The sequence below is a fragment of the Mobula birostris genome, chromosome 1, assembly GCF_030028105.1.
Source record: "Mobula birostris isolate sMobBir1 chromosome 1, sMobBir1.hap1, whole genome shotgun sequence".
Taxonomy (NCBI): domain Eukaryota; kingdom Metazoa; phylum Chordata; class Chondrichthyes; order Myliobatiformes; family Myliobatidae; genus Mobula; species Mobula birostris.
Genome location: NC_092370.1, coordinates 233,546,015 through 233,560,254, shown reverse-complemented (window position 1 = coordinate 233,560,254; position 14,240 = coordinate 233,546,015). Strand labels below are relative to the sequence as shown.

Sequence of the window (14,240 nt, the reverse complement as noted above, 5' to 3'; positions counted from 1 at the left end):
GTACAGGCCCAGAGCCATGAAGTGTTCCTCATATGGTAACCCTTTCATTCCTGAGTTGTATATGGTGACATATATATACTTCAAACTTTTAACTTTGTTACCTTCCATCCTATGTATGGCTCTCATAATTATAAACACCTTTATAAGGTTGCCCCTCCCATTTCCAGTTTAGCTGCCTCTTACCTATAACAGGGTGACATAAATATAACTGAGATCATGGCTGATCCAACCTTGATCTCATTTATATATGTATGTTATAGGAAAGGCCTCAATGCTTCTTTTCCTCCTCTCTCATCTTATGGTTCATGAGTCTGGCAATCTCTGTTTTGAATATATTAGATGACACTGCCTCGGCAGCTCTCTGGAGGAGAATAGCCATACCCCTATGAAAAGAGAAATTCCCATATATGTATTCCCATGCATTATCTTGGGACATAGGAGACCATTTGGCTCAGTGACTCTTATGTTAGCTCTCAGAAGCACGCCCATCAGTGATACCATGCCACCATTTGACTCCCTGTAAGGTCTTGTCTCTTAACCCATCAACTCCTCCAGTTCCCCTGGCATCGCCTGCACTGCGGCCAATTTACAGTGCTCAATTAACCTCCACCGCAGCATATGGGAGGAAATCAGGGACCCTGGGGTAAGTCTGTGTGGTCATAGAGAACATGCAGACTGCACACGGTCAGTAACAGACATCAGTCTGTAGCCTGGGTTCCTGGAACTGTGAAGCAACAGCGCTATCTATTTGCATCACTGTTCCTCCTCATTTGTCTTAAGTCGGCAATGCCTTATTCTGAATCTATACCCACTCGTTTAAGGTAACCCTATTAAGAGAAACATTCCCCTGCCTTGCTCCTTCCAATCCCCTTCAATGTCCATCAGAATCTTAAAACATTTTAATAAGGCATTTTCTCATTTTCCTATACTGTGTTGTGTACAGGCCCAATGTACTCGGCCATTCAATGCCTTCATCCCATCCTGAATCCCTCCCGTACAATTGTTACCTGGATGCCATTCATTAAGGTCCTGATACCTGGCACCTGGCACCACAAAGTTGTGCGCATCTGAAAAGCCGTGAGATAAGGACAAAATCTTTTGGGGACACAATAGATCCATCACTGCAAAAGAGGGGGAATCTCAGTTAATGTCTGTTTCTATCTATGAGAGGACTTTAATTTATCTCTCTTCTGCTGCCTATCAAATTTTATAGGATTTTCTGATTTTATCCCAGAATTCTGCAACTTGTAATGGCTTCATTACTGCACCTTGAGTTCAAAATAAATTTATTATCGAAGTTCATGGAGTTCTGCATAGGTATGTTCCATTGAGGCAGGGAAAGGATGGTAGGGTAAAAGAACCATGGTGTACAAAGGATATAGAAAATCCAGTTAAGAAAAAAAGAAAAGCTTATGGAAGGTTCAAGAAACTAGGTACTGTTAGAGCTCTAGAAAATTACAATGTTGTCAGGAAGGAGCTCAAGAATGAAGTTAGGAGAGTTAGAAGGGGCCTTGAGAAGACCTTGGCGACCAGGAATAAGGAAAACCCCAAGGCATTTTACAAGTATGTGAAGCGCAAGAGGATGTGCCACGTGAAAATGGGACCAATCAGGAGTGAGATTGGAAACCTGGGTATGGAGCTGGATGAGGTAGCGGAGGTACTTAATGAATACTTTGCTTCAGCATTCACCAGTGAAAAGGACCTTGGCAATTGTGGGGATGACTTACAGCAGACTTGAGTGTATAGACATTAAGAAAGAGGATGCCCTGGAGCTTTTGAAAGGTATTAATTTAGATAAGTTGCCGGGACTGGATGAGATATACCCCAGGCTCCTGTGGGAAGTGAGGGAGGAGATTGCTGAGCCTTAGGTGGTGATCTTTGCCAAGGAAGATTGGAAGGTTGAAAACATTGTTCCCTTGTTCAAGAAAGGGAGTAGAGATAACCCAGGAAATTATAGACCAGTGAGTCTTACTTCTGTGGAGGGCAAGTTGTTGGAGAACTTCCTGAGAGGTAGGATTTATGAGCATTTAAACAGATTTAATCTGATTAGTCATAGTCATAGTCATAGTCATACTTTACTGATCCCGAGGGAAATTGGTTTTCGTTACATTTGCACCATAAATAATTAAATAGTAATAAAACCATAAATAATTAAATAGTAATATGTAAATTATGCCAGGAAATAAGTCCAGGACCAATCCATTAGCTCAGAGTGTCTGACCCTCCAAGGGAGGAGTTGTAAAGTTTGATGGCCACAGGCAGGAATGACTTCCTATGACGCTCAGTGTTGCATCTCAGTGGAATGAGTCTCTGGCTGAGTGTACTCCTGTGCCCACCCAGTACATTATGTAGTGATGGGAGACATTGTCCAAGATGGCATGCAACTTAGACAGCATCCTCTTTTCATACACCACCGTCAGAGAGTCCAGTTCCATCCCCACAACATCACTGGCCTTACCAATGAGTTTGTTGACTCTGTTGGTGTCTGCTACCCTCCGCCTGCTGCCCCAGCACACAACAGCAAACATGATAACACTGGCCACCACAGACTCGTAGAACATCCTCAGCATCGTCCGACAGATGTTAAAGGACCTCAGTCTCCTCAGGAAATAGAGACGGCTCTGACCCTTCTTGTAGACAGCTTCAGTGTTCTTTGACCAGTCCAGTTTATTGTCAATTCGTATCCCCAAGTATTTGTAATCCTCCACCATGTCCACATAGTCAGCATGGCTTTGTCAAGGGCAGGTCATGTCTTATGAGCCTGATTGAATTCTTTAAGGATGTAATAAAACACATTGATGAAGATAGAGCAGTGGATGTACTGTATATGGATTTTAGTAAGACATATGATAAGGTTCCCCATGTGAGGCTCAATCAGAAAGAAATGAGGCATGGGATCCTTGCTTTGTGGATCCAGAATTGACTTGCCCGCAGAAGGCAAAGGGTAGTTGTAGATGGTTTGTATTCTGCATGGAGGACGGTGGCCAGTGGTATTCTGCAGGGATCTGTTCTGGGACCCCTTCTCTTTGTGATTTTTATAAATGACCTGGATAAGGAAGTAGAAGGATGGGTTAGTAAGTTTACTGTTGACGCAAAAGTTGAAGGGTGTTGTGGATAGTCTGGAGGGTTGTCAGAGGTTACAGCGTGACAACTATAGGATGCAGAACTGGGCTGAGAAGTGGCAGATTGGGTTCAATCCAGATAAGTGTGAAATGGGTCAGTTCAGTAGGTCAAATTTGGAGACAGAATATAATACTAATGGTAAGCCTCTTGGCATTTTGGAGGATCAGCAAGATCTTGGGATCCACATCCATAGGACACTTAAAGCTGCTGCGCAGGTTGACAGTGTTGTTAAGAAGGCGTATGGTGTGTTGGCCTTCAACCATGGGATTGTGTTCAGGAGCCGTGAGGTAATGTTACAGCTATATAAGACCTTTGTTGGACCCCACTTGGAGTACTGTTTTCAGTTCTGGTCACCACACTACAGGAAGGATGTGGATAATATAGAGACAGTGCAGAGGAAATTTACAAGGACGTTACCTGGATTGGAGAGCGTACCTTTTGAGACTAGGTTGAGTGAACTTGGCCTTTTCTCCTTGGCACGGTACAGAATGAGAGGTGACCTGACAGAGGTGTATAAGATGATGAGAGGCATTGGTCGTGCGGCTAATACAAAGGGGCATAGTTTTAAGGTGCTTGGAAGTAGGTACAGAGGGATGTCAGAGGTAAGTTTTTCACGCAGAGAGTGGTGGGTGTGTGGAATGCACTGCCAGCGAAGGTGGTGGAGTCGGATACAATAGGGTCTTTTAAGAGCCTGTTAGGTACGTGGTGCTTAGAAAAATAGAGGGCTATGCGATAGGGAAATTCTGGGAAGTTTCTAGAGTATGTTTGTCACAACATTGCGGGCCAAAGGGCCTGTAATGTACTGTAGATTTCTATGTTTCTATGTTTAGATAGGTCACTGTATAATACCTAGAGATTCATTTTCTTGTAGACATTCACAGTAAAAGCGAAGAAATACAATAGAATCAATGAAAAACTACACACAAAATGTTGACAGCCAATGTGCAAAGGAAGACAAACTGTGTAAATAAATAAATAGTACTGAGAACATGAGTTGTAGAGTCCTTGAAAGTGAGTCCGTAGGTTGTGGCATCAGTTCAGAGCAGAGATGAATGAAATTATCCATGATAGTTTTAGGAGCCATGATGGTTGACTGTTCCTGAACCTGGTGGTCTTATAGCTCCTTCCCAATAGCAGCAGCGAGAAATGAGCATGGTCTGGATAGTGGGGATCCTTAACGATGGATGCTTGAGGATGGTCTGTTCCCAAGCTTCCAGTTTCTAAATTGTTGTTAAGGATTTTCTGTTGATGTCTGAAGCAAATTTGCAGGAGATATTAACTCGTTTTCAAATTCAATAAATGCCATTGCAGTCAGGTTAATTTGTTTTAATATTTTAATTTCTTATTTCAGCTCTTGCGCTACAAGGAACATTTAAATATCAAAAGGCATAGTGAGATGAAGGAATATTTGAAAAGCTGTATTGGGTAAGTGTTGAATAGAGATACTGTGTAAGCAAGCAGCTGAGAGAAGGCAAGCTAACAGGGTTGATAATTTTGTTTATTTCCACCCAAGGGCTCTAAGTTTCTAATTTCTCTCCTCCTTTCCCACTTGATGCGCTCCCCTTGTTGGGCCACAGTGCTGTGGGTACAGGGCATTCAAGTGTTCATCCAGGTACTATGTTAGTTGAAGCAGTGAATGTTGAAATCCCTGCACACTGTGATCAGGTCCAAACACAATCCTGCCATCCCTCACTTTGTATTAGAAACAGAGGGCTATACAGTACAGAAACAGGCCCTTCAGCCCAGTAAGTCTATGTCAGAATCAAAATCAGGTTTATTTTCACCGGCATTTGTCGTGAAATTTGTTAACTTAGCAGTTCAATGCAATACATAATATAGAAGAGAAAAAAAACAAAATAAAATAAAAAAACAAATAAATATATTGAATAGATTAAAATAGTGCAAAAATGGAAATACTGTATAGATTAAAAAAGTGAGGTAGTGTCCAAGGTTCAATGTCCATTTAGGAATCTGATGGCAGAGAGGAAGAAGCTGTTGCTGAATCGCTGAGTGTGTGCCTTCAGGCTTCTGTATCTCCTACCTGATGGTAACAATGAGAAACGGGCATGCCCTGGGTGCTAGAGGTCCTTAATAATGGATGCTGCCTTTCTGAGACACTGCTCCCTGAAGATGTCCTGGGTACTTTGCAGGCTAGTACCCAAGATGGAGCTGACTAGATTTACAACCCTCTGCAGCTTCTTTCGGTCCTGTGCAGTAGCCACCCCCACCCCCCCATACCAGACAGTGATGCAGCCTGTCAGAATGCTCTCCACGGTACACCTACAGAAGTTTTTGAGTGTATTTGTTGACATACCGAATCTCTTCACACTCCTAATGAAGTATAGTCACTGTCTTGCCACCATACTAATCCCACAGAGGGGAAGGTGGGTGGTGGGGAAGCAGAAATGAACTAAGAAACTGGGAAGTGACAGGCAGAAGAGACAGCTTCCCCTTCACCTGGTCTCACCTATCACTTCCCATCTTGTATCTTTCCCCTCTCCTCACCTTCTTGTTCTGGCTTCTACTCCTTCCTTTCAGTCCTGAGGAAGGGTCATGACCCGAAACGTCGACTGTTCATTCCCCTCCATGGGTGCTGCGTGACCTGCTGAGTTCCTCCAGTGTTTTTTGTGTGATACCTGAGATTTCCAGTACCTGCTGAGTCTCTTGTGTTTATGATTTTCTCTGTCTCTGTTTTTGTCTTTAGGCTCCCGTTTGCGACTGATGATAGTGCCTTTGTTGAAGATCACTATACACTGCTGGAGAGACAGATTATTATCGATGTGAGGAACAACTTGGTCTATAGTTTACCTTTCCATTATCATTGGTCCACCTCAGAACCCACCATCAGCTCGTTCCTTCGACACCCACTAATGGTCTTCTCCCCTTCCTACTGAAGGTTTATCCCATATCTACCTTGATTTCCAGCCAGATTTCCACATTGGAAAGAACTGCTTTGTTTTTGCTCAAATTCAAAAAGACATAGTCAGCACTTTTTTTTCCCCCACGGGTACACAATAGAAAGCCTACTGTCTGCATGCAATACAGCTTGGTATGACAACTCTCTGCCCAAGTCCACAACAAACTGCAGCTTGTTGTAGATGCAGCTTAATCTATTATCTGAACCAGCTTGCCCTCCACTGACTGTCATACCACATCCAAGGACCCCTCTCCTGCTGAGAATTCTCTCTTCTCCCCTCTCCCTTTGGGCAGAAGGGGTAAAAGCATGAGAACATTTACCAGCAGACTCAAGGGCAGCTTCTGTCCTGCTATTATAGAATCTTGTATGGACCTAATATATACTAAAACTGAAATCTTTCTCTCTTAATCTGTCTTGTTGTGACCCTTGCGCTTTATTTGTCCACTATACTGTTTCCTCCCACAGCCCAAAGACGTACGAGTTAGTAGGTTAATTGGTCATTGTAAATTGCCCTGTGCAGAGGCGAGGGTTAAATAGTTGTGTTGCTGGGTGGTGTGGCTAACTGGCCCGGAGGGGCCTGTTCCATGCTGTATTTCTAAGTAACTAAATTAATGTGCTATATTTTCTTGGTATCTGCAACACAATATATTCTGCATTCATTATTTTTACTTTGGTACTACTGATGCATTTATGTATGGTGTGATCTAGCTGGATGCCATGTAATCAAAAGCCTTTCACTGTACCTTAGAACATGGATCAATAATATGCCAATTACTAATTCCCAGCATTTCGTGTTAGTATCACACTCTGTACGTTATAGCCAGTTTTGTATGAGACATAGTGTCATACAGCATGGAAGCAGGTCCCTTGCCCCAACTCATCCGTGCCAACTGTGTTGCCCGTGTTTGGCCCACAGCCTCCTCAACCTCCCTTATCCATGTACTTATCTAAATGGCTTAATGTACCCACCTCAACTATTATTTCTGGTAGCTCATTTTTAAGTACACATCACCCTTTTGTGAAGCAGCTGCCCCTGATGTCCCTTTTAAATCTCTCACCTCTGATCTTAAACCTATGCCCTCTTGTTTTTTTATGGACCACCTCCCTGGGATAAATACTCTGTGCTTTCACCGTGTCTGTGCCCTGCCTGATCTTATTCACCGCTCCTGATCACTGATCTCCCTCCTGGCACTTAGCCTTGCAAACGGAACAAGTGCCACACCTGCCCCTAAACACCCCAGGGCCCCAAACAGTCCTTCCACTGGAGGTGACTCTTCATTTGTGAGTCTGTTGGGCTTATCTACTATATCCGGTGCTCCTGGAGTGGCGTCCTGTATATTGGCGAGACCCGACGCAGATTGGTAGACTGTTTGCTGAGCATCTTCACTCCATCTGCCAGAAAAGCAAGATCTCCTGGTGGCCATCCATTTCAATTCTGCTTCCCATTCCCATTCCCATTCTGGCATGACAGTCCATGGCCTCCTCTACTGTCGCGATGAGGCCACGCTCAGTTTGGAGGAGCAACACCTAATATTTCATCTGGGTAGCCTCCAACCTGATGCAATGATCATCGATTTCTCGAACCTCAGGTAGTTGTCCCCCCCCACTTCATCATTCCCCAATCCTATTTCCCTCTCTCACCTTATCTCCTTACCTGCCCATCACCTTCCTCTGGTTCTCCTCCCCCTTCCCTTTCTTCCACGGCCTTCCGTCCTCTCTTATCAGATTCCCTTTTCTCTAGCCCTTTATCTCTTTCTCCTATCAACTTCCCAGCTCTTTACTTCACCCCACTCCTGTTTTTTCTTATCATCTGCTACCTTTTACTTCTTCCTCCCCTTCCTCCACCTTCTTACTCTGACTTCTCATCTCCTTTTCCAGTCCTGATCAAGGGCTTCAGCCAAAACGTCGATTGTTGAATTTTTTTCCATAGATGCTGCCTGGCCTGCTGAGATCCTTCAGCATTTTGTGTGTGCTGTTTATTCACCACTGTCAGGTCCTCCCCCTAATGAGGTAAAAAGGTTCTAGTAAATGCAACTTTCCTCATAACTAAGGCCCCTAGTCCAAGCAACATCCTGATAAATCTTTTATGCATTATTTCTAGTTTAAAGTCTTTCCTATAACAGGGTAACCAGAACGATACACCATAGTCCAAATGAGGCTTTATCCACTCCAAGTTGTTCTTGTTTTAATGCATATTTTATGTCCTTCTGAGAGTGCCCAGTGAACTTATGTGGTATCTTTAACTGAGTAAGAAACTGTAAAGAGAGACAAATTTAGGGTTTACTGGGAATGAACTCTGGGTGGTACTTGTGAAAAGGACTGTCCATTTCACTGAGACTGCCCTGGCTTCAGAGGTGACCATTGTTGTTTCTGGGTTTTCAGGAGAACGATAAACGTGTTGAGGCATCCAAACAGATGAAGGTGTTCATTGAGCACCCCAGGAAGGCTTCCATCCTGTGCATGCCACTCGTGACAACACTCTACTACTCCTGCTTTTATCATTACGGAGAAATGGAGGTGAGCCACTGTTTCTGATTGCAGTCCTGCACATGTGCTAGCTGCATCAGGGCTGAGAGTGGAGCACAACTGCTTTAGAACATAGCACAGTACAGGCCCTTTGGTCCATGGTGTTGTGCCAACCTTCTAACCTGTTCTAAGATCTATTTGACCCATCCCTCTCCTATAGCCTTCCATTTTTCTATCATGCATATGGCTATCCAAGAGTCTCTTAAATGTTCCAAACGTATCTGCCTCTCCCACTACCCCCGGCAGCTACCGCTCTCTGTGTAAATAAGACCTACCTCCATTCACCTAAATGGATTTTGCTATGTGGTTTTATTAGTGAGATGCCCAATTACCTTAAGGAAGAGCTAATATTTTCAACTCTTATCATGCGTGTGTTGGGGATGACAATGTATTTCTTTCTCCATTGTTGATAGGGCATTCCTTCTGGATGGGAGTACAGCTCAACATACTCATAAGCATCCACCCACCCCACCCCCTACACATATACACCAGCACACAAATAGAGTGGGAAATGAGTGGATAATTACCACATCAATATTGCTTGATAACTTCACTGCTGTAAATCATGGAGTCATATGGCACAGAAACAGACCCAATAGCCCAACTTCCCATGACGTTGAAGATGTCGGCCTGACCTAGTTCCATTTGCCTGCATTTGGCCCTTATCCCTCCAAATCTTTCCTATCCATCTACCTGTCCAAATGTATTTTATACATTGCAATAGTACCCACCTTTACCACTTCTTCTGGCAGCTAATGGGTGATGGGGATGAAAAGGTAGTGTATTTTGAGAACAATGTTTATCCAGATTGTTTATTGTTATTTTCAGTAAACAAGTGTAAAGGAGAACTATGTGATTGTTACTCCAGATTCAATGCAAGCATAATAAGAATAAACAGCAGAGTGAATAACAAAATAAATAAAAATGCATAAGATTAGCTCATATACCTAGACTGATTGTGTGTATGTAATGAGATGCTCAATACAGGAGTATCTGTACATAAGGTGACTGTGACAAGAAATGATAAAGTAGTACTGATGGGTGGTTGTGTGGTGGCATGGGTTAATGTGTGGTGGTGTTGATCAGCCTGATGGCTTGGGGGAAGTAACAGTTTTAGAGTCTGGAAATCTTAGCGTGGATGCTGCATACCCTCTTTTCTGATGGGAATGAAACCAACAGTCCATGAGAAGGATGCGGGGGGGATGCATCCTTCATGAAATTTCTGGCCTTTTGCCGGCACCTTTCTATGTACATGTCCTTGATGGCAGGTAGGCTGGTGCTGGTGATGCATCAGGCAGTTGAGCATTGTAGAGCCCTCTTGTCTGCCGCAGTGTGGTTACCATACAACGCAGAGACGCAGCATGTCAGGACACTCTCAACTGCGCATCTGCAGAAGGTCATGAGTATTGATGTGCTTAGTCCAGCTTTCTTGACTTGAACCTCCTCAGAAGGTCGAGGCATTATCAGGCAATAAGGTTAAATTAAATGTTGACAAGAACTGGTCCTTTTATTTAAATACAGCAGTGTTTCACACTCCAGTTGATTGACGTTGAATTCCTGGTGGTATTTCTTCGCTGTGTCCTGCAGCTGGGCATTAGAGGTTTGGTCTGAGGCTCCTCTCCACCCCAAACATGACAGAGCTGCCAAGGATTTTCATGGCAATCCTGTGTAAAACAAAGTAAGCTGCATCTGGAGCGAGCTTGAGGGTTGCTGAGGGCCAGATCACCCTGCTGGTTTCAGGGAGCTTTAATGTTGTACTGTGGTAGATTCCATAAACGTTACAACTAACCACAAATGAAGTCACAATTCAGATTATATAAATTAGTATGGTTCAGGGATGAGAGCAAAGTAGGTGAGACATGACTGTCATCAAGGTGGCTGAGGTGGGAAATGTCTAACCTTGCTTGCAACTGAAATACTTCGAGATGATAACAGTGTTCCCTTTTTGCTTCTTCATAGGGAACATTCAGTAGCCCAGCAAATTTGAAAAAAAACTTCAAGGTAGGTTCTGCATCTTGATGTTAGCCTCTAAGGTGTAATCACTATTGATCCAGTAGCACTTCAAGATTCAAGATTCAAGATTCTAGTTTATTTATCACATGTTAAAACTTACATTGAAAGTTTGCGTTAAAAACCATCACACCCAAGACTGTGCTGGGGCAGCCCATAAATGCGCCAACGTAGCAAGCACACAATGCTCAGCAGAACAACGCAGAAGAGAACATGCAACAGCAGCCAATCAGGCCCCATTCCTCCCTCCCACCCTTGCGGATTCACTGTGCTCTAACCAATATGATAGAGCTGAGGATGAGCCAGCAGCTTTACAAGTAGACAGTGGGTGTAACATGAACGTAAGGATGGACAAACCAATGATTGGGTACAAATGCAGACAGAGCAAAGAGTTAAATTGTGCTATATGGGCAAAATTTAAAAGAGCGAAGAATGCAGGACTAAAGGCAACCTCAAAAGTGGATAAATCACCTGGACCAGATGGACTACATCCCAGAGACCTAGGAGAGGTTGCTGAATAGATAGCGAATGCATTGGTCATGATCTTTCAAGAATCATTTGATTCTGGCTTGGTGTGGAGGACTGGAAGATTGCAGATGTCAATCTACTCAGTAGGAAGGGAGGAAGGCAAAAGAAAGGAAATTAAAGGCCAAATATCCCAAGTGGTTGGGAAAGTGTTGGATAAGGATGAGGCTTCGTGGTACTTGGAGACTCATGATAAAATAAGTGAAAGTCGGCATGGTTTGTGTCAAGGGGAATTTTGCCTGACAAATCTGTTAGAGTTCTTCATGGAAGTAACAAGTAGAATGGACAAAGGATGGGCAGTGGATGCCATTTATTTGGATTTCAGAAAGCATTTGATAAGGTGCCTCATATAAGGTTGCTTAACAAGATAAAATCCTTTGTCTTTACAAGAAAGATATTGGCATGGATAGAGGAATGGCTGACAGGCAGGAGGTAGCGAGTGGGAATAAAGGGGGACTTTTCTGGTTGGCTGCCAGTGACTAGTGGTGTTCCTCAGGGGTCAGTATTGGAACGTCTACTTTTCACATTGTTTGTCAGCGATTTGGATAATGGCATTGATGGCTTTGTGGCAAAGTTTGCGGATGATACGAAGATAGGTGGAGGGGCAGGTCGTGTTGAAGAAGCAATGTAATTGCAGCAGGACTTAGACAAATTGGAAGAATGGGCAAAAAACTGTCAGATGGAGTACAGTGTTGGGAAATTATGATAATGCATTTTGGTAAAAGGAAGAATAGTGCTGAGTATTATCTAAATGGGGAGAAGATTCAAACGTTAGAAGTGCGGAGGGACTTGGGAGTCCTTGTGCAAGACTCCCAGAAGGTTAATTTGCAGTTGAATCTATGGTAAAGAAGGCAAATGCAATGTTTGCATTTATTTCAAGAGGACTAGAATATAAAAGCAAGGAGGTAATGCTGAGGTTTTATAAGATGCTAGTCAGGCCACACTTGAAGTATTGTCAACAATTTTGGACCCCATAACTCAGAAAGGATGCGTTGTCATTGGAGAGAGTCCAGACCAGGTTCATGAGGAACCTGGTGGTGAGGGTCCTGAGGTTCTTGTACCTTCTACCTGATGGCAGCTGCAAGAAAAGAGCATGGCCTGGGTGGTGGTGATCTCTGATGATGAATGCTGCTTTCCTTCGACAGCATTTCATGTAGATGTGCTCAATGGCTGGGTGGGCTTTACCTGTGATGTACTTGGTCAAATCCACTACCTTTTGTTAGATTTTCCATTCAAAGGCATTGCTGTTTCCATATCAGGCTGTGATGCAGCCAGTCGGTACACTCTGCACTACACATTTGTAGAAATTTGTCAAAGTTTTCGAAGTCATGTGGAATCTTTGCAAGGAAGTAGAGGCGCTGCCGTGCTTTCTTTGCAATTGCACTTACGTGCTGGGTCCAGGACAGATTCTCTGAAGTAGTAACACCCACAGGATTTTAAAGTTGCTAACCCTCTCTCCACCTCTGATCCTCCGATGAGGACGAGCTCATGGACCTCTAGTTTCCCTCCCCTGAAGTCTGCAACCAGTTCCTTGGTCTGCTGTTATGACATCGCTCAGCCAAATTTTCAATCTCCCTCCTGTATGCTGATTCATCACTGCCTTTGATTCGGCCCACAACAGTGGTGTCATTAGCCAACTTGAATATGGTTTGGAGCTGTGCTTAGCCACACAGTCATAAGTTGAAAGTGAGTAGAGCTGGGGGTTAAGCACACAGCCTTGTGGTGCACTTGTGCTGATAGAGATTGTGGAGGAGGTCTTTTCCCAGTCTGGACTGACTGGGGTCTACGAGTGAGGAAATCCAGGATCCAATTACACAAGGATCCTTGGAGCTTATTGATTACGTTTAAGGGGATGATGGTCTTGAATGCTGAGCTATAGTCAATAAAGAGCATCCTAATGTATGTATCTTTGCTGTACATGTGTTCCAAGATTGAGTGAAAAGCCAATGATCTGCTGTGGACCTGTTGCTCCAGTAGACAAATTGGAGTGGATCCAAGTCACCTCTCAGACAGGAGTTGATATCTTTCATCACTAGCCTCTCAAAACACTTAATCCCTGTGGATGTAGGTACAACTGGGTGATAGTCATTGAGGCAGGTCACCGCACTTTTCTTGGGCACCAGTATAATTGAAGCCTGCTTGAAGCAAGTAGGTACCACACAGTGCTGAAGTGAGAGGTTAAAGATCTCAGTGAACACACCAGCCAGTTGGGCAGCTCTTTAGTACATGGCCAGGTACTCCATCCAGTCCAGATGCTGTCCATGGATTCATCCTCCTGAAGGCAGTCCACACATCAGCTTCAGAGACTGAGATCAGAGGATCATCAGGAGATGTGGGGGTTTGCAGTGGTTCCTCCATGTTCTGACAGTCAAAGCGAGTATAGAAGGCATTGAGCTCATTTGGAGGCGAAGCCCTGATGCCTCCCATGTCGCTTGTTTTAGCTTTATCGGAGGTGGTAGCTTTCAAGCTCGGCCACAGCTGTTGAGCATCCCTTGTTGATTCATTTTGGTCTGGAATCTCCACTTCGCCCATGAGGTGGCTTCCCAGAGGTCATACCTGCACCTTTTGTAGCTTTCTTGGTCTCCAGACTTGAACACCTCTGATCTGACCTTCAGCAAATTTCAGTTCTCATGGTTCATCCAGAGCTCCTGTTTGGGAAAGATCTGAATGATTTAGTTGGGACACCTTATACTTTATATTTTATTGTCACCAAACAATTGATACAAGAACATACAATCATCACAGCGATATTTGATTCTGCACTTCCCGCTTCCTGGAGTACAAATTGATAGTAAATATTAAAAATTTAAATTATAAATCATAAATAGAAAATAGAAAACGGAAAGTAAGGTAGTGCAAAAAGTCCGAGAGGCAGGTCTGGATACTTGGAGGGTACGGCCCAGATCTAGGTCAGGATCCATTCAGCAGTCTTATCACAATTGGAAAGAAGCTGTTCCCAAATCTGGCCGTACGAGTCTTCAAGCTCCTGAACCTTCTCCCAGAGAGAAGATGGATGAAAAGTGTGTTGGCTGAGTGCGTCGTGTCCTTGATTATCCTGGCAGCACTGCTCCGACAGCGTGCGGTGTAAAGTGAGTTCAAGGACGGAAGATTGGTTTGTGTGATGTGCTGCGCCGTGTTC

General features: G+C 43.8%; 1 protein-coding gene across 2 annotated transcripts in view; it reads left to right on the top strand.

Moving 5' to 3' along the window:
* Positions 1 to 14,240, top strand: part of vipas39 (VPS33B interacting protein, apical-basolateral polarity regulator, spe-39 homolog) — a 74,860-nt gene that overhangs the window by 36,962 nt on the left and 23,658 nt on the right. For both annotated transcript variants that reach the window (XM_072273391.1, XM_072273381.1), the window contains 4 exons: positions 4,475 to 4,548; positions 5,828 to 5,903; positions 8,423 to 8,557; positions 10,526 to 10,567. In XM_072273391.1, the coding sequence (XP_072129492.1) occupies positions 4,475 to 4,548; positions 5,828 to 5,903; positions 8,423 to 8,557; positions 10,526 to 10,567 (327 nt within the window). The remainder of the gene's footprint in view (positions 1 to 4,474; positions 4,549 to 5,827; positions 5,904 to 8,422; positions 8,558 to 10,525; positions 10,568 to 14,240) is intronic.